This window comes from Lagenorhynchus albirostris, chromosome 1, assembly GCF_949774975.1.
Source record: "Lagenorhynchus albirostris chromosome 1, mLagAlb1.1, whole genome shotgun sequence".
Taxonomy (NCBI): domain Eukaryota; kingdom Metazoa; phylum Chordata; class Mammalia; order Artiodactyla; family Delphinidae; genus Lagenorhynchus; species Lagenorhynchus albirostris.
The window spans coordinates 121,996,632-122,020,305 of record NC_083095.1 but is presented as its reverse complement, the minus strand read 5'-3'; the positions used below and the strand labels follow the sequence as shown (position 1 = coordinate 122,020,305).

The window sequence follows — 23,674 nt, the reverse complement described above, 5'->3', positions numbered from 1 at the left end:
TCAGTCTCATCCTCCAGATATTGCATACTGCTTGCAGTTCTTTAAATCAGTGAACTCTGTTTCACCTCCATGACTTGGCACATGCTGTACATACTGTCTTAAATTTCTTTCTCTACTTTGATTGGCTGCTTAATGCCTTCTCACCATTCAGGATTCAGCTCAGAAGTCATCCTCTTTTGAATGCTTACCTTATCCTTCTCAAGCCTGCTTAGAAACTTACACTTATATGTTTCTGCTATACCTGTCATGTAACTTCTTTTATTCTCTCACTACAATACCGGTGTTATTTATTTGTCTCTCTGTCCCCTGACTGAGCTGTCAGCTCTTCATGGGCAGGGACCATGCTGTATGTATGATTGTGTTCCATTGTCTGCACAGTAACTAGTACATAGTAGATAATAAATATTTGTGGAATCAACCCAAGGAGATCTCAGGAACTGAATCTGAGTTAGTTCAAAATACTGACCCGGTTTCCTTTCTGGTAGAAGCAGGGAGAGTTGGAGGAAGAAGATGAGAATCTTCCTATACAAGAAGTATCCTTTGACCCAGAGAAAGCTCAGTGTTGCATAGTGGAGAATGGACAGATTTTAACTCATGGCAGTGGAGGAAAAGGATATGGATTGGCGTCAACTGGAGTAACTTCTGGGTGCTATCAGTGGAAGGTACGTAGAATTCCAAGTAGTTTTTAAAAGAATTTTATTTTTTTAGTACTTTCCTCCTAGGTTATTATAAAAAAGTATGGAAAGACTATTAAAAAAATCATCTTATGTAAATGTTCTATTACTATGTAAGATTTTAACATAAATGGAAACTCAGTAAAGGATATACAGAAACCCTGTATTATTTTTGTAACTCTCCTGTAATTGTAAAATTACCTCAAAAATTTTTTTAAGTGTAAGGTTGAAAAATCATAATCATCCCTTCCATGAGGGGTCACACAGTGCACACCCAGCAATGAAAATGCAGTAACGTATGTGTGATGTTTCTTCCTGGGAGAGCGTATTAGAGACTGAGTGCCCAACATTTTTATTGAGTGCTGGTCACATACTCTCTGCCTGGCCTTTTTTAGATTCCCAGAAGGAAAGCGGGTTTTTAGCATAAACCATATTGTCATACAGTCTAAGCACAATAAGCCACCAATATCAGGGAGATTTTTTATCAGTGGAGGGAACTATTTACCAGACAAGTTCCCAGCTGCCAGCCAAGGACCAACATTGCAAGCAGACATTTCTAAGGATAGCAATCTCTGCTGTGTTCTTTTTTGCACTGTCCACCTCCTTGGCTGGCTCCTGGCCACAGTGTTTTTACAATAAAATTAATATTATTATCTGGTAGGACCCCAGACAGCAGGGTGAGACTGACCTCCAGTACTGACTTCAGGGGTCTTAGACTTAGCCAGTTAAAACAAATCTCATTAATTGTAAAGGTCTATCTTAAAAAGTCAAGTGACTTTGTCTTTAAATTTAGCACAGCACAACTCTGGGCAGTCCAGGGATCAGAATAGGGTGCATACACAAAAAGTACAATTCCAGAGGTCATACGTGGTATTCCTGGAAATGAGTTTATAATTGTTAAGATATCCCTAATCAGGATATACAGTAGTCAGGCAGAACAAGTTAACAGGACCCCAATGTGATCTCCCATCAGGGGGCCTCCCACCTTCTGTTCCCACTGCAGTCTAAGTAATTTAATTGAGTGCTTGGTTTCAGAGGGACTGCCTCTGAAGGACAGTTTGTTAAATGGTTTTGTTTGTCTGTGACATCATTTTATCTGCCTTAAGAGTGTGGGTGACATCTGGAGGTGTTCTGTGGAAATTCCATGACCTGGGGTCACCCCCTACTTCTTATAGCCTGTCAGGTATAAGGCTCAGAAGTTAGTTTGAATTTAAAGTGCTCTATGCATGTGGCTGATTTCACTTTGTTGTGCAACAGAAACTAACACAGTATTGTGAAGTAATTATACTCCAATAAAAATCTATTTAAAAAAAAACAAACAAACAGCGTTCTTGACAGCATGGCTTTTTCCCCCCGCCCCGGGAGGAGGAGCAGTTCCGAAAAAACAATGATCATTTATGCCCTCCGTCTTCTTCCACACTTTCCCAGGGCCTGGGTTGTTTTTTTTTTTTTCCCCCTCCCCGCCCCCACCGTTATTCTAAAATCAGTGTTTCCCATTTACTTATTATAACTTCAGGTCTTCTCAGTCATTTTTTATCTCCATCTAGACCTTTTGTCCAGAAGGGTTAGGTACAAGAGGGACAAAAGAATTTCCACACGAAAACTTTTTTTTTTTTTAATAAAAATGTTTTTATATTGATACAACTTAACCAGAAAGGTTAGCAATTGGTCAGGACAAAATCCCAATTAAAAAAATTGTTTTCCAGAATAGGTTTACAAAACCTTCTACGCCTTTTATCCTAATCATTTATCCAGTGAGCAGCCTAGGAAGGATCAGTCTTTTTCTGGGGAGAGCTTCATTTAATAAACTGTCTTACTAGGCGTGTGTATCAGATATTGAATCAAGCTATCAGTCTGTTGTTGCAAACTACGACTAGTCCAAAAAGCTGAACATAATAAGTCAGCAGCAGTGAGACCTCCCCAAGAAGAGGTCAAGAGTCCAGTCTGTTATAAGAGTGGACATAGAGGTCATGCACCCTTGGGTATGCCCTCCTCCAACTTTCAGCTTTCGGTAAGAATCAAAGTTAGGAATGTAATCAGCTTCTATGTCAGAAATAAAAAGCCAATCAGCAGCTCAAATTAGATGGCTATCAAAAGAACAGGCCCTTTCCCAGGGGCATGTATAAGAGACCTGGACAGTACAGCTAGAATCCATGTAGTTTTCAGTTTATGGCTGCACCAACTAAATCTTCACCAGCCCCCTGTCTGATTTTTGTTCATTAGGCTGGTGCCTGCTTTTAGTTGAACACAGCTCATGTTGGGTTGAAACAGCCCATAGCAGACAGTATGAGGTTTTAACTTAGAGGCAGGTCCAGGCAGTTGGAAGTTGTGAATTGAGGATTCTATAAAATTGGCAACTTTGGGGGGCAGCAATAAAGCCTAAATGCTGTAGGATCAGACAGCTGCATTTTAAGTCTAAGTGACGAGCAAGGCTTTCCTAAGCTCTTTTTGCCTTCTCAATCTTAGAGTACAAATTTACCCACTCAAAAATATGCATTTCAGGCTAGAAAATCATCAGCCTCTAAGGGTCAGACATCTAATTTTATAAGAACTAATTGGCAACTAACAACTGCTTTTTAAAACTCTCAAAGTATATTTCTATGTGGAGAGTGCCACTCTTTTTATTTTGTCTCCCTTTTTTTCTAGCAGTTCTAATAGGCAAAAATCATAACAAAAAATCATCAGTTATGGAGGCTTGTTTTGTTTCCAGTACTCAAAGAATTTAAGTTCCAATCTACTCACCTGGGGCAAAAAGCAAGGACGTTGTATCCCACTGACTTTTCCTTCGCAGCTTTTACTTACCAGGATGATCTCTTAGTATTTATGAAGTTACAAGCATATAACGTTTTACATCATTTTTTATCATACATCTAGATGCAGTAGCCACAAAGTGAAGCTGTTGTATAAAATTTACTTTTCCCTTTTCCCTCAGATCTCAAGTTTACTCAGACCCCTAGCAGTAAATTTAGCATTTTTAGGGTTAATTGGTTGGGCCAGGGCACTGGTACAGCAGTGACAGCATCTAGGCTAAAGAAAATCGCTGGAGTCTTTTCTTTTCTTTTCTTCTTTTCTCTCTCTCCCTTTCTCCATTTCTCCATTTCTCCCTCTCTTTCATCTATTTAAAGTTTTACTCCAGCCCTGGGAACTGATTTAAATAACCTTTTCTCCTCTCACTTGGAGGAAAGAGCAACACATACTTCTAATACTTTTGGTCTACCCCAAACTCATCTTCAGGAATTTTTGAACTTTTCCCCCTCCCACCTGGACAAGAGAGCAGCTAGCTGCAAGCTAATGTTTATTCTTTGGCCCGTCCAAAGCCCATGTGTGAGAATGCTTGGGCTCTCTTTCTCCTCCCACCTAGAGGAGAGAACAGCACAAATTTTCTTCTGGCTGCTCTTTCCCCCTCACTTTAGCTTACAGGGCCAAAAGCAGCCAGGGGACCCAGTGAGCCAACCCTCCTGGGGTTGGATCTATTAGTTTTGAATTCCATAGGTAACTTTTACCTCTCACAACAGATGGCCACTCACCTGCTGCTTCATAACACGTGTAACCCCATAGCCACTAGAGTTTTGTCTTTCCCCAGTTCTATCTCTCTCTCTTTTTCCCAAATATATAATTATATTTTAATGACTTAGAGTTGTTCTAGTGGAGCTGACGTTGCCGCCATTTTGTCAGAGGTCCTGAAGGTGACCCCTATGTTCAAAGATTTGATAGAAGGACTCATAGGACTCAGTATTATCATTGTACTCATGATGACTGGGGTTTATTATAACAGGGTAGTAAGGATACATAACTGGATAATAAGGAGAAAAGACACAGGTGACATCTGGAGGAATCCACGTGGAGGCTTCCTTATGTTCTCTCCCTCCCATGAAGGGTCACATGGACTGCAGTCTTGTCCCAGCAAGAAAATGCAGCAACATGTGTGTGATGTTTTAGGGAACCCCCTTAGAGACTTAGTTCCCAAGATTTTTACTGGAGACTGATCATGAAGGTATCCTCTGCCTGGCATGTACCAAAACTCCAGCTCCCAAAAGGAAAGTTCGTGTTCAGTGAAACCACATTGTTTGTTCAAACATTCTTGTCCTGGTGAGCCACCCGAATCATTTTGGGAAAGTTTTCTAACGGTGTAGGAAACTGTATACAAGTCGAATTCCCAGATACTAGCCAAGGGCCAGTGTTACAAGCATGCCTTTTTAAAGACAGCAGTCTCAGGCCTGCTGTATTAACTCTTTTCTGCACAAAAGTATACACAAGAGAGTAGTTAGAAAATTTGTATAAAGAATTGAAGCTTTCCATTAATAATTTTCTGGACTGGATGTACTTCCTCAGCTTCATAATTGAGATGTAAGTTAAAATTGTTTATTTTAAATAAATACTCAAAGGTTATTCTAAATGTTCTACAAGATAAAGATTAAATCTGTCTTAAAATCTTTACAAAATCATGAAATGTCTTAAAATCTTTACAAAAACATGAAATTATTTCATTTGTATGTTATTTTCACTTAAGCTGAAAATATGTTTATTTATATTCTCATAAATGCATAAATATTATTTACAAACATATTCCCCAGTATGGCTTTATGCAGTTAATAGTATATAAACAAGTTTTTTGAATATTAGTGAACATTACCACTTTCATTTTAGTTTTACATTGTGAAGGAAAACAGAGGTAATGAAGGCACCTGTGTTGGAGTTTCTCGCTGGCCAGTACATGACTTTAACCACCGTACTACCTCGGATATGTGGCTCTATCGGGCCTACAGTGGTAACCTCTATCACAATGGAGAACAGACTCTGACATTGTCCAGCTTTACTCAAGGAGATTTCATTACCTGTGTGTTAGACATGGAAGCCAGGACCATTTCCTTTGGGAAAAATGGAGAGGTACTGAAACTCATTCAGAAGTATTGCATGTTTTCCTGTTTTTATTTATCCTCAGCTCAGTTATTCAGGTACTAGCTATTCAGTTTATAGATTATTTTCTCTTCTCTGCTTTTTCTCTAATACCTTTCTGTTCTTATAATATTTATCAGCACCAAAAAAAAAGAAAAGAAAGTAAAATCCCAGGAAGATTGTTGAAACAGAGGAACAAATTAAGGTCATTTATTATATGTGGAATTTCCTTAGCAAGGTTAGCAAGGTTAATTGAGATTTGGCTCTAGTAACTTACTCTGTCTCATAAGAGCTTTGAATCTTAATGTGTATTGGATATTATCAATTAAAAAAAATTTTGTTTCCTTTTTTTCCCATCACCTCTGCCACACTATAGGAACCCAAATTAGCTTTTGAAGATGTGGATGCAGCAGAGTTGTACCCATGCGTAATGTTCTATAGTAGCAACCCAGGGGAAAAGGTAATGAAACCGCAAACCTTTATAATTAAGCATAAAGGATATTTGTTATTTTTTATTAATATTTGTTAACATCAGGGTTCACAGAAATAATAAGCTATTTCTGCCATTAAAAGTACTTGCTCAGATAATTTACTCTTCCAGATGAAGGTTAGATTACTTTTAGAAGTTGCCTTTGCTCTTTATTAAGGCACTATTTGATATTCTGGTAATTTGAATATAGTGAGTCAACTTTCAAACATATGTGCAATTATAGGAATTATAGGAAATAGTTTAGGGATAATCTGGTTTATTGGCAGTTGTGCATATGAGAGAGAAATCTAAAAATAATCTTCATTGTAATCAGATACCATTAGGTGAATAATGGAGGTTTCAGTTATGATGGGGAAGCTGCCTTTCATTCATTCAGCTGAGAGGGTTCTCAGACCTTGTAGATGGTGTAAATTTGAACCTTAAACCTTCAGGAGGACAGTATTAAAGAGATAACCCTCTCATTAAAAACTTTTTTTTCTCCTTGTGTAAAACCCAGTTAGAGAGAAACTTCTTTGTGGTCTCCCTGTGGGTTGATTTGTTTTCTACCCCATCCTTTTACTTGAGGATATAACGTCAAGTAAAAGTAGCCTAGGTCTGGTCTCCGGAATTTCTAGTTAATTTTTAGTAGAAAGTTTTCAAGCCATCTCATATATAATGTGTCTATAATGGAAGTGCTAGATTTGGTAAACTCTAACCATGAAAGTTACCATTTATTCTGGGCTTTTAATACATTTTTAAAATTGTCAAGGAGGTATAATTTCAAGCTAGCCATTCATGAGAGAGGGGAACTGCTTCTTGAACCAGGTCGTCAACAAAACTGAACTGGAAATGAAATAAAGAGGCAACCCAGTACCTGCTTTTGTCCCTTTCCCTGATGATATTCTTGCAGCCCAGAATAGGTACTGGTACGTTCTGGTTAGAATGATGGCCTATTGCTCCCTAACATTTGTGAACCTTGAAGGAATTAATTTAACCATAGGCTTTGTATCAATCACTTTATTCTACCCAGAAGCCTTTTCTGACTTGAGAATCTGATAAAAAACAATACTAATAATAGTTAACATTTTTTGAACATTTACTGGGTGTTTGGCACTGTACCGATAAGCACTTTATGTGCATAGTCTAATTTAATCTTTAATATAGTAAGAGATAGATACTGTTATTAGTGCCGATTTTTTTTCAGTTGAAAAAGCTGAGGTTAGTGAAATTAAATGATTTCCAAAAATTACACACAGAATTAAGATTTTAACCCAAGTCTTGCTCTTCTTTCAGCCTCTATGTCTTATTTGAAATGCATGTCCAGATTGGGAATATACCAATTTTCTAGCCTTGTGATTTTATCTTTGTGCCCCTGGAACAATATAAGATGGTCCCAGGACTCGTTATTATTCTGGCGTCTTGAGGACTAGAGTGGATAGATCCTCAAGACTTTTCCGGGGGGTGGGGGTTGGTGCTAAATGGAGTCAGTCACATACACCTTGGTCTATATCTATCTTTTGGGTGGCCACAACAGCACTCCTGCTCACAGACTGCACGCAGTTTAAATGACAGGGTAGCTTATTTCACAGGACCATACTGCTACTAACTTCAGTAGAACTGTAATATTTGTTCACTCCTTATTGGGGGCCAATAGTATAATACACATGTATCAGGAGACCAAATACTAGTTCCACATGGGATTCATGTGCTAGAATTTATAGTTTTATAATTTACAGAATTAATAGTTTAGGAGAACTATTAATAATCACACATTTGCTACCCTCTTTTATAGGTGAAAATTTGTGATATGCAGATGCGTGGCACACCACGAGACTTACTTCCAGGAGACCCCATTTGTAGTCCAGTAGCAGCAGTGCTGGCAGAGGCCACTATTCAGCTTATTCGTATCCTTCATCGAACAGACCGTTGGACTTACTGCATTAACAAAAAAATGATGGAAAGGCTACACAAAATTAAGATATGTATTAAAGATTCAGGTCAGAAGCTAAAGAAAAGCCGCTCGGTTCAAAGCCGAGAGGAAAATGAAATGAGAGAGGAGAAGGAGAGCAAAGAGGAAGAGAAAGGTAAACACAATAGACATGGCCTTGCTGACCTGTCAGAGCTGCAGCTGAGGACCCTTTGCATAGAGGTGTGGCCCGTGCTGGCAGTGATAGGAGGAGTTGATGCTGGTCTTAGAGTTGGAGGTCGGTGTGTTCACAAGCAAACTGGGCGCCATGCCACACTGCTGGGAGTGGTCAAGGAGGGCAGCACGTCTGCCAAAGTCCAATGGGATGAAGCAGAAATTACCATCAGGTATGATTTGTTGAGTTACACTTTCAGCAAATGAGTATTTATTGGTGAAATGGGCCATTGCCTATGGACAGTGAGTAATTATGTATTTTAGGTGAGCTGCCAATTAACTTTTTAAAATAATTTTTTTCATACATCTGGGTATGAGTACTGTGATTTCATAAAGGAATATTTCCCAGACTTGTGTTCCTTGGAATACTAGTGGCTTGTAAAATATGTAGTTTTTATTTTGTTTTGTGAAGAAATGGTAAGCTCACTAGTTTAGGTGTAACTGGGATCCTTCTTTCTATTTTTCATTTGGCTTCCTCCTTTTTAATCATTTCCATTACACATTGGGACAGAAAAAAGCCAGTCAGCAGATCTGTCAGTTACATTTTATGTAGGAGGACTTTGAATGTACAATGGGAACATTTGAGTGACTAAAATTAGGTTTTGGATTATCTGTGATTTTTAAGTATTCTTGCCTTTTTTTAAGCATATATTTCTATACCCTTAGTGTGCAACATGTTGGATGGGTATGAAAATTACATTTATTTGGCACAAACTGTGTGCTTAAAAGCATTTATATGTGTTTGCAATCAGATAGGATTTGTGTGAAATAGAAACTTCACATGTTTAAAAGGAAGTATGTCAAGTATCTCAGTCGATAAGGGGACTCACTCATCTAATGACTGTACAGAATTATATCATTTGAAAACATGGATTTATTGATGATACTATGTAACTGTTCATTATACTGCTTAAAGTGATTCCATTGTTAATATGACATGGGACAGTATCAAAAACAGTGGTTCAGGCTTCCCTGGTGGCGCAGTGGTAGAGAGTCCGCCTGCCGATGCAGGGGACACAGGTTCATGCCCCGGTCCGGGAAGATCCCACATGCTGCAGAGCGGCTAGGCCCGTGAGCCATGGCCGCTGAGCCTGCGTGTCCGGAGCCTGTGCTCCGCAACCGGAGAGGCCACAACAGTGAGAGGCCCGCGTACTGCAAAAAAAAACACACCAAAAAAACAAAACAGTGGTTCTTCAGTATTTTTTGGAGGTGGTACTGTCTTAGAATCTAATGATAGCTATGGACCCTCTCAGCTGAAAAATAACCATACATGAAGTTTACACACAATTTCAGGAGTTAATGGACTTCAAGCTAAGAAAGCAATGAAAATTTTACTTGTGAAAGTATCTGCCTTTTCTTTTATTCTTTGCCTTGTTTCGGAAAGGATTTATGATGCCTAATGCGATATAGCAAAGTAATTAAATTAAAACCAACAAGAAAAATGACACAAAGGGAAAACAAGATTTGAAAAGTTAAGCTAGAACCAGGATTTCGGTTAATAGAACAAATGTATGCCACCAAACTTTGTATACTTGCTAAAGCTTTCTGTTCCAATTTGTTTAATTATAACATGTTTAAACTTATGGAAATTCTTGATGAATATCAGGAAATACGTGATCATGTTTTTGCTTAAATTAAATTAGAAGCATTTATTGAAGACTACAAAGTAATTTTTTTGAATGAAACAAAGTCTTATCTGGAACAGGTTATAAATGGCCGTTGCCCATATAATAAAGTAGATTTATTATGCAAACTTTCCAAATAGCTTACATCAGGGAGCGGCATACTACACCTGGCCCGGCTCCTTTTTTTGTAAATAAAGTTACATAGCCACACACATTCATTCAGGTTTATCAGTGGCTGTGCTCACACTATGATGGCAGGGTTGAAAGGTTGCAACAGAGACTATGTGGCTTCCAAGTCCTAAAATATTTACTGTTCGGCTCTTTACAGAAATTTTGCCAGTTCCTGGCTTATATTATATAATAATGAATATTCTTGTTTGAAAGCACATGAACATCTCATTGCTTTTGCGTTTAACATCACATCTCCCCATTTTCTCATAATAGATTCATTTTTCTGTTTGTAATGAGTTCTCTAGTTTGTGCAAATTATTCTCTGTACTGTGTACATGATACATCGTATTTTGTCTACATTATTTTCTGTACCTTCCTCTTGTCTATCCCTCACTTGCTTCTTCCTGTGTCATTCTGATCTTTATTAAAGCTTCCCAACTTTTTGGTCGCCTAGTGATACTCCATTGTATAATCTGGAACCCTGTGAACCGCTTCCTTTTGACGTGGCACGATTTCGAGGCCTGACGGCTTCTGTGTTGCTGGACCTCACATATCTGACTGGCATTCACGAAGACATGGGCAAACAGAGCACCAAGCGACATGAAAAGAAACACCGACATGAGTCTGAGGAGAAAGGGGATGTCGAGCAGAAAATTGAGAGTGAATCTGCTTTAGATACACGAACAGGCTTAACATCTGATGATGTTAAAAGTCAGGGTACCACAAGCTCCAAATCAGAAAACGAAATAGCTTCATTTTCTTTAGATTCAACAGTGCCAGGTGTGGAATCCCAACATCAAATAACAGAAGGAAAAAGAAAAAATCATGAACACATATCCAAAAACCATGACATAGCCCAGTCAGAAATCAGAGCAGTCCAGCTGTCCTATCTCTACCTCGGTGCTATGAAATCACTTAGTGCTCTTCTTGGCTGTAGTAAATATGCGGAACTGTTGCTGATACCAAAAGTTCTGGCTGAAAATGGCCACAACTCAGACTGTGCGAGCTCTCCAGTTGTTCATGAAGATGTGGAGATGCGTGCAGCCCTTCAGTTCTTGATGCGCCACATGGTGAAACGAGCAGTTATGCGGTCACCCATAAAGAGAGCCCTGGGATTAGCAGATCTGGAACGAGCTCAAGCCATGATCTATAAGTTAGTGGTCCATGGCCTTTTGGAAGACCAGTTTGGGGGCAAAATTAAACAAGGTAAGTTATCTGATTTTTTAAATTTGTGCTCCGTGCTATTGAAATTATTCATAATTGTCAGAAGTGATATATTCTATTAAAAACTTATAAGTTTTGGGTTTTTTTTTGGCCAAAGCAATTTTCACATTTCCTTTGCAAGGAAAACAGTTCCTTTCTGTTTCTTTATATTAATAATCATCTGTCTACAGGCATACCTCATTTTATTGCGCTTCGCAGATACTGCATTTTTTACAAATTGAAGGTTTGTGGCAACCCTGGGTTAGGCACGTCTTTCAGTGCCATTTTTCCAACAGCATTTGCTTGCTTTGTGTCTCTGTCACATTTTGGTAATTCCACAATATTTCAAACTTTTTCATCATTATTATGTTTCTTATGGTGATCTGTGATCCGTGATCTTTGATGTTGCTACTGTGACTTGCTGAAGGCTTAGATGATGGTTAGCGTTCTTTAGCAATGAAGTATTTTTCAATTAAGATATGTACATTGGTTTTTTGGGGTTTTTTTAAGACATAATGCTGTTGCATACTTAACAGACTACAGTATAGTGTAAACATAACTTTTAGATGTACTGGGAAACCAAAAAGTCACTTTATTGCAGTATTTGCTTTATTGCAGTGATCTGGAACCAAACCCGCAATATCTCCGAGGTGTGCCTGTACCTATAATTTTCTATTTTAAACCTATGCAAGTATTAGAACTTAATAATTATTACATTTCATAAAACTGAAATTTAACTCATGCCACAGAAGGTACTCAATGTATTTACTGATCTGATTCAATATATATATTATTCTGATAACTTCTCAGAGACATTTTAAAGGACTTTTTAAAGTACTACTTTCATGGACTATATACTGTGTGTAAAAAACCTTGTTTTATCTTTTATCCTCACCTTTGGGGATAATATGAATTCTGAGATAAAAATGAGGTTCATTCAGTAAACGTTTACTGAGTGCTTACAGTGTGCCAGGTACTATTCTAAATTTTGGGGAGTCAACAGTGAACAAAACAAAGTCACCTGCCTTCATGGTGCTTCCATTCTTTTTTTCTTCCTTCCCTTCCTCTTCCTCTTCTTTTACCTTTTCCCTTACTCCCCTTCTTCCTTTTTTAGCTTAGATAGTAAGTAGGAAGAGAGAGGTGTGTGGTGCATATAAATAGGAGTGTTAAGATCGTGATTATGAAAAGTACTTCGTCATTTAGCAAGCCAAATAGAATTAGCTCTCTATTTGTAACAGCTGCTATCTTGATTATGTTTATTTGTAGGCTCCCTTACCAGATAAGAAAAATTACAAATATTTGTAAGCCCTTAGACATTTTAACTTTTTTTTTTTTAAACTCTTGGGAGTAGTTTATTTTGTGAAGAACTGTCATTTTTAGAACATGGAGTTTCTGTTTAGGTTTTTATTATTCTTGTATTTACATATCTTCATCTTTGCTTGTTTAAAGACTAAAGATAGGCATCAAAATCAAAGTGCTAAGGAAACACAGTTTTAATGATCTTTAGAGAACCTCTGGTTAAATCTTAACAAACAAAAGTGAAACTTTTTTGTTTTTAAGAGCACCTTCTCTAAAATAAGTAATGAGTAATTACAAGGGCTTGTTACATTATTGTCTGTAGAGTCTATAACGAGTACAATAGTGAATACAGGATGTATATATATAAGAACATTTTTTTCTGTAAATCTTTTGCAGAAATTGATACTTATGAAATATATTTAGAAGCTTTCCAAATTAAAAGTTTCCCATTCCCTCGTCACTTTTGAAAAAACAAATCTTTACTACTTTCTTAACCTTAATCTTGGTTTATAGAGATTGATCAACAAGCTGAAGAAAGTGACCAAGCCCAACAGGCACAGACGCCAGTTACCACTAGCCCATCAGCCTCGAGTACAACATCCTTTATGAGCAGCTCACTGGAGGACACCACAACTGCCACCACTCCAGTCACTGACACAGAAACGGTGCCTGCATCTGAGTCCCCAGGAGTGATGCCACTTAGTCTTCTCAGGTAGGGAAGTTGACGTTAATGTCTGCCGTATTGATGCCTGTGGTTCTAAACACACAGTTGTTTTCTTGTGAAGAATGTGTCCAACTAAGTCAAGGCATTCTAGAGCTAGAGGGAACCCAAGAGATCATATAGTCAAACTCATTTTACTGAAGTTGGAAGTGTCCCTCAGAAGTTTAATAACTTGCCCAAAGTCTCTCAGCCAGTTAGTGGTGGTCCCAGATCTTATCAGCAGTACCACTGACAATCAGGTACTGTAGTACTCTACCTTCTTATAATGATCTTTTTTTTTTTTGGCTAGGCTTTTGAATATTTTTTTTCCTCCAAAGGTAAATACTTATATTTTGAATATTAGAGCCTCAAGAAAGAGCTTACCTCCAGAAAAACGATTTTCTCTTCTTGGTGTTTTCCTTTTAAGCATAATTCTTTAACTATACTTTTATTCTTTATATAAGGTCAAACAAGTCTACTTTTCAAATGAAAGAGCATGTCTTAGGATCTTCTTCATCCAGCCCTATTTTAGTAGACTCATAAATTCCAAAGAATGCTTAAGTTTCTTTTTGCTTCAGTTTGCCAGATGTATACATAAAATAAAAACCTTTGAGTGAAAATCTTTAGGGAGAGACTTTTGTGAGCTCTCTTAACGAGGGCTTAAGTGAAATGAAGGGAAGCAGAATAGTCTCCCTTTTTCTTATTTCTTTCCCCCCTTCCCTTAATTGATAGGTCATTATTGTTTCCAGTGTGTAAACACATCTTAGAGGATAGGAGAGAGAGTGGCTATTATTGTAATGAGTCTAAAATTTTGGTGTGCACAAGAGCCACCTGGGAAGCTTTTTAAATGTCTGGGGCTGTATTCCCTAGCAAGTCGCATTCAGTAGGTCTGGTGTGGCACCTAGTTTGCATTTGAATTAAGTTTCTCCAGAGATTCTGATGCAGTGAGTTTCAGCTCACACATTAAGAATTATTGCTCTGGTCTTAGACAGAAGGAGCGCTAATCCAAGTAGCTACCAGTGGCCGGTCCCCACACATCTGCCTCTTAGCTCTCTCACTTAAGTAACACAGTTCCAGGAAGTGCTTCTGTTCAAGAAGGGAGGAAGAGAAGAGTGATAGGATATTCTGATATGGTTTTTAATCCTTCTGGCAATTACAGAATTCAAGGCATCCACAGAGAATCAGTAACACTGTGACTCTTTGTTGCCTTTCAAACTCCATAGGCATGGAATTCAGTGGTAAAATAATGCTCCCTTGCTCCCGGAGACATTCACCAGGCCTGTGACTCCTTCTTTCCTCTTAGTCTGCATTTCCCTGCTATTGGCTAGGACTGTAGTAGAGCTGCAGTTGTCTCTGCCTGGCTCAATATCATTTGATACAAGAAAAATCAGGGAACAACTGCCCCCTATGTGGATACCATCATATCACTGTTGCTTGACTGGGTTGACAGTGCTCTTTTGATGCTTAAAAAGTTACTAGTTCTGTTGGACAAATCTAAAGAGCAGTCACTCAGTGAGGATCTTCCTGGACTTATTTTTTAGCCAGTGTCTGCCTTTTCAGCGTGAGAGGGGCTGCTTCTCCTGTACCTTTACCCCTCTACACAGCTGACATATCATTCATATGCTGTTTTTCATTTGTGTTGGGTGACTGGGCACTTATCTTTTCTTTCCGTAACTTACCTATAGACTCTCACTTTGAATCCATGTGAATAATTTCATGGCTATAGCGAATGTATGTATCTGAAGTAACTTATAATTTATCTATCTTTAAAAGTCTTCTTTATTCTCTAACTACTATATGCCTACCAAAATACCCCTGTCACCTTCGTATTATAGTAGAAGGAAAGCTGCATGAAGGCAGAGATCTTTTAAAAATCTATTTTGTTAATTGCTGTATTCCCCCCACCTGCTATGTTGCTTTCATTTTGCTGAACACATGAAAAGGTATTACTTTTATAGTAAAAGCATCCTATGAGGTAATGATTTTTAAAACTGTGGAGTCTCTCTTCCCTCTCCCCAATTAAACTATAGCTAACTTGTATAGTTTTCCAGGTCTCATATTCTTCTGTAAGAAGATTGTGATGTATACATTATTTTCTAATTGGATTTCTGTGCTAACCATTGTTGTTTTCTTAAAGGCAAATGTTCTCTAGTTACCCAACTACCACTGTACTTCCCACACGTCGTGCACAGACTCCTCCAATATCATCGTTACCAACCTCTCCTTCTGATGAAGTAGGAAGGAGGCAAAGCTTAACTTCTCCTGATTCCCAGTCAGCAAGGCCAGCTAACCGCACAGGTGCGTGTGCTATCATGCGCTATGACACCCAGACCTTGACATTCCATATGTGTGAGACTTTATTATGTGGGCATTGTGTTTTGTCTTCACTGAAGGTGGAACAGTGATTTTAATTAAGGGGGATCTGCCCCATCAAACTGAGCTGTCTTCTCTCTTTTGAAGCTGTAGATTGAATTATGGCTATTTAAGAGAGAAATAATGTACTGTACATCAGTCATATTAGACCTTTCTTCTTTTCTAATATAGGCATTTTTAATGCTGTTAATTTCCCTCTAAGCACTGATGTTGCTGCAATCCAAACATTTTGAAGTGCTATGTTTTCATTTTCATTCAGTTTAAAGTACTTTCTAGTTTACCATTGATATCTTTTTTTTTTTTTTTTGCGGTATGTGGGCCTCTCACTGTTGTGGCCTCTCCCGTTGCGGAGCGCAGGCTCAGCGGCCATGGCTTACGGGCCCAGCCGCTCCGCGGCATGTAGGATCTTCCTGGACCGGGGCACGAATCCGTGTCCCCTGCATCGGCAGGCGGACTCTCAACCACTGCGCCACCAGGGAAGCCCCTGATGTCTTCTTTGACATATGGGTTATTTGGAAGTATGTTATTTCGCTTCCTAATACTAGGGGATTTTCCAGGTATCTTTCTATTGTTGATTTCTAATTTAATTTCATTTTCATCAAAGAACATATCTTGTATAATTTGAATTATTTTATTTTTATTTATTTATTTTTTGGTGGTAGATATTTAACTTTATTAGAAACTGCCTATAGTTTCGCATAGTGGTTGTACCATTTTCTAATTGCTTCTTAGACTCTCAGTCAGTCCTATTTTTTTGCCTCACTTTTGTTTCCAGAAGTATCTGCTACCACCCATTTCTGAACATTTTGAGATTCTGAGGAATAAGTTCTGTTGTTTTGACTTTTCCTCATTGCTGTTGGAGGATTCAGTTTTCTCAGGACCACTGAGGCAATTTATGTTTGCCCATTGGCTTTCTAACTTCTAAAATTTTATTGCAGTTTTCCTGTTCTCTCAGTCCTTATGGATTTCTGCATTTAAAATATTTCCTTTACTGCCATTTTAATGGGTTTTCAGGAATTAGTAGAACTAAATGCTTATGTTCAATTCACTATTTTAAGCTTATTCATTTAAAAAAAATGTTTATTGAAGTATAGTTGATTTACAACGTTGTGTTAGTTTCAGATGTACAGCAAAGCGAACCAGTTATACATATACATATATCCACTCTTTGTTAGATTCTTTTCCCATATAGGTCATTCAAGAGTATTGAGTAGAGTTCCCTGTGCTATACAGTAGCTTCTTATTAGTTATCTGTTTTACATATAGTAGTGTTTATATGTCAATCCCAATCTCTCACTTTATCCCTTTTCCCCTTTTCCCCCCTGGTAACCATAAGTTGGTTTTCTACATCTGTGACTCTATTTCTGAAACTTGTTTTATGGAGCAAAATATGGTCTGTTTTTGTTTTTTTTTTTTTGCGGTATGCGGTCCTCTCACTCTTGTGGCCTCTCCTGTTGCGGAGCACAGGCTCCGGACACACAGGCTCCGCGGCCATGGCTCACGGGCCTAGCCGCTCCACGGCATGTGGGATCCTCCCAGACCAGGGCACGAACCTGTGTCCCCTGCATCGGCAGGCGGACTCAACCACTGCGCCACCAGGGAAGCCCTATGGTCTGTTTTTATAACTATTCCATTTACACTTGGAAAAAATGTGTATGTGCTACTGTTGAGTGGTATGTTCTAGAAATTGTTGATTAGGTCAAGTTGATTGATAGTGTTGTCCAAGTCTTCTTTATCCTTACTTATTTTTCATTTACCTATTCTATCAATTACTGTGGGAGTGGTGTTGAAGTCTCTAACTATAATTGTGGATTTGTCTATTTCCCCTTTCATTTATTAGTTTTTGTTTCATGTACTTTAAAGCTCTGTTTTTAGGTCCATAAACATTTAGGATTCTTATATCTTCTTAATGAATTGACCTCTTTATTGATATGAAATGACTCTCTTTATCTGTGTTAATACTGTTTGCCCTTAAATCTGCTTTATCTGGTATAAATGTAGCCAATTCTGAATTTTTTATTTGTTTTATAATCATATATCTTCTCCCATCATTTTACCTTTAACTTATTTGGGTCTTTGTATTTAAAGTAGATTTCTTAAAGGTAGCCTATAGTTGGGTCCAGCTTTCAAAATTCAGCCTTACGTTCTCTACCTTTTAATTGGGATGTTTAGACCATTTACCTTTACTGTGATTATTGTTATTAGCTGGGTTTAAGTCTACCATCTTTTTTTTATCTCATCAGTTCTTTGTTTCCTTTTTTCTCTTTTTCTATCTCCTTTGAATTAAATGAGTATTTTTAAAATTCCATTTTATCTCCTTTGTTGGCTTATTAGCTATACTTGCTGTTGTGTTTTTAGAGATTACTTTCAGGTTTATAGTATGCATTCTTAATTATCACAGTCTCCTTTCAAGTAATGTTATACCACTTCATGTATAATAAAAGAATCTAACAATAGTATGCTTTCATTTCCCCTTTCGCAGCCTTTGTACTTTTATTATTATAAATTTAACTTCTGTGAATCTTATAAAGCCCCATAATACATTATTATTTTTGCTGTGTATAGCCAATTATCTTTTAAAGATATTTAAAAAAACTAAAGTATGTATTTTTTATTTACTCACATATTTTCTAGTTCTGAGATTCTTTATTCTTTTATGTATATCAGTATTTGCATCTGGTATCATTTCCTTCTGTTTTAAAGACTTCCTTTAACATTTCTTGTAGAGATCTGCTAGAGATGAATTCTTTTGGCTCTTATATGTCCAAAAGAGTCTATTTCACCTTAATGTTTTGAAAAAATATTTTCACTGGGAATAGAATTCTATATTGACAGTTGTTGTTTCTTTTTCTTCAGTACTTTAAGGTGTTGCTCTACTGTCTTCTGATTTGCATTGTTTCCAGTGATAAGTCTTCTGTCTTTCTAATGTTGATGTAATATGCCTTTTTCTCTGGCTGCTTTTAAGATTTTTCTTTTTATCACTGGGCTTAAGCAATTTGGTTGTGATCTGCCCTGGTGTAGTTTTTTTCATGTTTCTTGTGCTTGGGGTTTATTGAGGTTTTTGGATATGTGGGTTTAAAGTTGTCCATTAAATTTGGAAATTTTTCATTCATTATTTTTTTCAGATTTTTTCTGTTCCACTACTCCTCCATTTCAGTGTCTCCAGTTACATGTATGTTAAGCCACTTGCAGTTATCCCACAGATCACAATCACTGATGCTCTGCTCTGTTTTTGTTTTCAATTCTTTTTCCTGTCTGTGTTTGATTTTGGATAATTTTTATTGCTGTGCCTTCTGGTCACTAATATTTTCTTCTGCAGTGTCTAATCTGCTCTTAATCCCATCCAGTGTATGTTTCCCTTCAGATATTGTAGTTTTCTAGAAGTTCTGTATATGTCTTTTTTTTTTAAATCTCCCATGTCTTTTTTAACATACTCAGTCTTTCCTCTACCTTACAGAATACATGGAATAACAGTTCTCATTATTAAAACAGTTATATTCTGTGAACACAGAATTAGTGAAAACTGAACCATTGTTCCCTAGGGAAAATACAGGGCTAGGTTTCTGAGCTTTTGGTCACACTTTGTCAACTGATCAATATATAACCTTATTTTATGTGTGTTTCAATTTAAAGACACCATATTTAATATGTGTTGTTGATTCATTAGCATTGAACTCATGGCCAGCAACACTATTAACTCATGCCTGCGTGAAGCTTAACACTTACATTTTCTCCATAAGGCACATTCTAGCCTTCTTGCACTTAGGAACACTAGACAGCATTTTAGCACTATACTTGGGGGCCATTTTAAACAATGAAATCACCAACAAAAAGCGCAAAAAATGCAAAAGAAGTAACACTAAATAGCATGAAAGGACACTTGTTATAGTCTGAGAGCTGAAACAAGAATACAGAGCATCACCTTGTTTGACCTCAGCTGGGAACAAATGCATCAGAAGACTGAATTTTTTGGTCACCCTGTGCATGTGAATATGTGAAAGTGCCATGAGTAATGATTTTGGAGTTACAAATTAACTTAAAGGAATAGATTAATTGGCAGATAGGGAATCCACAATTAACGAGAATCAAGTGTATTTATAGTATCTGTTTTAATGTCTGTGGTACTTAATTTATCAATTATTTCTAGATCTGTTTCTATTAATTTTTCTCCTCATCTTGAATTGTGTTTTCTTGTTTCTTTGCACGTTTGGTAATTTTTCACTGGGTACCAGACATTGTGAATTTTACCTAGTTGGGTGCTGGATATTTTGTATTTCGTTAATTGTATTATACTTAAACTTTGTTCTAGAATTCAGTTAAGTAACTTGAAAACAATTGGATTCTTTCAAGGCTTCCTTTTAAGCTTTGTTAGGTGGGACCAGGACAGCCTTTAGTTTGTTTAGTATTCTATCTAATACCTTATGCATTACAAAGTTTTTTCATTCTGGCTTGTTGTAACACAAACTTCCCAACCCTATGTGAGCTCTGAGGATTGTTCTGCCTGCTACTTCTTGGTGATTCTTTCCCTAGCTTTGGATAGTTGCTGTATTAGCATCAGCTGAGGACTTGAGGGGCAGAGGACCCTCTGCACATTTCTGGAGTTCTCTATCTATGTAGCTGTCCTCTTTCCATACAGATCTCCCCTTTCTGGATTCTGCCCTGTGAATTCTAGCCACTTTTGAACTCTCTACTCTGTCTCCGCCATTCAGAGAGACCATTGAGTCTGGCTTGAATTTACCCTCCTTGACCTGCAGTTTGGGAAATTCTTTCCAGGCAGTAAGCTAAGGCAGTTGTACACCTTGCCTCATTTGATTCTCTTCTCTCAGGGATCACCGTCCTATACTACCTATTGTCCAATATCTGCAGACTGTTGTGTGATAATTTTTGTCTGTTTTTTAGTTGTTTAAGGTGAGGGTAAATCTAGTCTCTGTTACTCTACCGTGGCAAGGAGAAGTCCATCAGATATATCAGGGCTATCACCACTGTAGCAGTAATGACATTTTTTTAAGCAAAAATGAGAGTTATAGTCTTCCCTCCCTCCATCCTTCCCTCTTTCCCTCCTTCCCTTCTTCCTTACTAATTCAGTTTGAAAGCCATTAAGTGGGGCCAAGCTAGGGAGGCATTCATGCCAGCAGAGTATGGGAGGTGCGTGGCATGGTAGTCCAGTGTAGGTTGTCAGAGCCAGATTGCGGTGAAAAAAAGCACCTCGTGTGTGTGGGGAGTGGCCTGGTATAAGGTTTTGGAGTCCAAGTGGGGCAAAGAAGTGTCCACATGGCCTGGCACTAGGTGTCAGAACCATATAGAGTGAAGAGGGCCTCCACTGGCAGCTGTCCACTGAGAGGGCCTTGGGACAGTGATGCTTCAGTAGCAGTACACACACCTAGTGCCAAGATCCTATCTTTTAAATACCACTCTCTACTAGAAGGAACCTTGGTCTTCTGAGAGAGAAATGGCTGATTTCAGGTCTCAGTATGAGATGAGCCTAGAATAGCTTGTGCCATAAAGTGACAAAGTACTCAGAGAATGATGGGCACAGGCTGGAAGGATATAGAAATCAGAGTGAAGGGGCATCCACTGGCCAAATCTGGGAGATTTGGGGCATAAAAATAAATAATAATTACAATAACAGATAATAACTCATGAATGCAATGAGAATCCATAACCCTATACTGATGGAGAAAGGAGAAGCTTTGCTTTAGAGTGGAATACCGACTGATGAATCTGAAAGCAATGGTGGACTTAAAAAAAACCATCATTTTGTCAACCATTGTAATGATAATTAATTCAGCCAGTAAGCATAAATGGATGCAGAGTGAAACTGATGAAGAATGAGATATTTACCTATTCTCATAGTGTTTTCCCACAAATACTTATTAATTACAAAGAAAATAAAAAAAAGAGTACCTTTACAGTGGAGAAACCTGGCAGATACCAGCTTCACTCAAGTGATCAAAGTTAACATCATCAAGTTAACCTTGTCAGACCCATCATAATGGGACAACATGAAATCATGAACCATCTGATAGAATGCAGTAAGAAGAGGGCAACATCAGTTTTGTGCTTCTCCTGCCAAAATGCACAACCTGAGTCTAATCATGAGGAAACAGCAGACATCAGATTGAGGGACTTTCTACCCTATAACTGGCCTGGAATCTTCAAAGTATCAAAGTGAAGGAGACTGAAGAGACATGAAAATTAAATGTAAAGATGATCCTGGATTGGATCCTTTGCTGCAAAGAACATTATCAGGACTTTCCTTGCAACTAGAATGGAATCTGGATTAGATGATAATTGTTAATTTCCTGACTTTGATAGTTGCCTTGTGGTTATACAGGAGAATGTTGTTATTTGTAAGAGTAATATATTAATGTATTCAGGGAAGATGGAGCATTATGTCTGCTACTTACTCTCCAGTGGTTCAAGGGTAAAAGAATTCTTTGTACTATTCTTACAAATTTTTGTAAAGCTTGAAACTTCTTGTCAGTAGGAAACTATTTTTAAAAAAGAAAACATTAACCATTATTTTCAGCAGGTTTGTTTCATAATAGCTAGTTTATCTTTAAGAAAAACCTTTAAAAGCTATATCAGATTTAATCATATTTAGTTACTAGAGAATTCTTAGTAGAGTAACATTTCATTATATTTGGACACTATTAAGAAAATTGGGAATTATGGTTACTATAAGAATACTTTTTATTCATGGCATATAGTGATATTTAGGACTTCTCTTTCTTTTGTCTCAGCCTTGTCAGACCCAAGCAGTAGACTTTCAACTTCTCCTCCTCCTCCAGCAATTGCAGTACCCTTGTTGGAAATGGGGTTCTCTCTCCGGCAGATTGCAAAAGCCATGGAAGCCACAGGTAGTATAATTTTTTTTAATGTTTTTTTAATTGGAGTATAATTGCTTTACAATGTTGTGTTAGTTTCTGCTGTAGAGTGAAGTGAATCAGCCATATGTATACATATGTCCCCTCCCTGCTGGACCTCCCCCCTCTCCCCATCCCACCCAGCTAGGTCATCACGGAGCACCGAGCTGAGCTCCCTGTGCTGTACAGCAGGTTCCCACTAGCCATCTGTTTTATACATGGTAGTGTATTTATGTCAAACCTAATCTCCCAATTCATTTCACCCTCCTCTTCCCCCCTGTGTCCACATGTCCGTTCTCTACGTCTGTGTTTCTATTCCTGCCCTGCAAACAGGTTCATCTGTACCATTTTTCTATATTCCACATATATGCATTAATATTTGATATTTGTTTTTCTCTTTCTGACTTACTTCACTCTGTATGACAGACTCTAGGTCCATCCACATCTCTACAAATGACCCAGTTTCATTTCTTTTTATGGCTGAGTAATATTTCTTTATATATATGTACCACATCTTCTTATCCATTCCTCTGTCAATGGACATTTAGGTTGCTTCCATGTCCTGGCTATTGTAAATAGTGCTGCAGTGAACATTGGGATACATGTGTCTTTTTGAATTACAGTTTTCTCAGGGTATATGCCCAGTAGTGAGATTGCTGGATCATATGGTAATTCTATTTTTAGTTTTTTAAGGAACCTCCATACTGTTCTCCATAGTGGCTGTATCAATTTACATTCCCACCAACAGTGCAGGAGGGTTCCCTTTTCTCCACACCCTATCCAGCATTTATTGTTTGTAGACTTTTTGATGATGACCATTCTGACTGGTGTGAGGTGATACCTCACTGAAGTTTTGATTTGCATTTCTCTAATGATTAGTGATGTTGAGCATCTTTTCATGTGCCTCTTGACCATCTGTATGTCTTCTTTGGTGAAATGTCTACTTAGGTCTTCCGCCCACTTTTTGATTGAGTTGTTTGTTTTTTTGATACTGAGCTGCATGAGCTGTTTGTATACTTTGGAGATGAATCCTTTGTCCGTTGCTTTATTTGCAAATATTTTCTCCCAACGTGTGGGTTGTCTTTTCGTCTTGTTTATGGTTTCCTTTGCTGTGCAAAAGCTTTTAAGGTTCATTAGGTCCCATTTGCTTATTTTTGTTTTTATTTTCATTACTCTAGGAGGTGAGTCATAAAAGATCTTGAAACGATTTATGTCAAAGAGTGTTTTTCCTATGTTTTCCTCTAAGAGTTTTATCATG

At 37.8% G+C, this 23,674-nt stretch overlaps 1 protein-coding gene across 1 annotated transcript in view; it reads left to right on the top strand.

Moving 5' to 3' along the window:
* The window catches only part of HERC1 (HECT and RLD domain containing E3 ubiquitin protein ligase family member 1), a 171,482-nt gene that overhangs the window by 84,968 nt on the left and 62,840 nt on the right, over window positions 1–23,674 (top strand). The window contains exons 33-40 of the mRNA XM_060151494.1: window positions 489–662; window positions 5,322–5,561; window positions 5,947–6,030; window positions 7,832–8,352; window positions 10,406–11,181; window positions 12,991–13,189; window positions 15,315–15,475; window positions 22,294–22,410. Of these exons, the coding sequence (XP_060007477.1) occupies window positions 489–662; window positions 5,322–5,561; window positions 5,947–6,030; window positions 7,832–8,352; window positions 10,406–11,181; window positions 12,991–13,189; window positions 15,315–15,475; window positions 22,294–22,410 (2,272 nt within the window). The remainder of the gene's footprint in view (window positions 1–488; window positions 663–5,321; window positions 5,562–5,946; window positions 6,031–7,831; window positions 8,353–10,405; window positions 11,182–12,990; window positions 13,190–15,314; window positions 15,476–22,293; window positions 22,411–23,674) is intronic.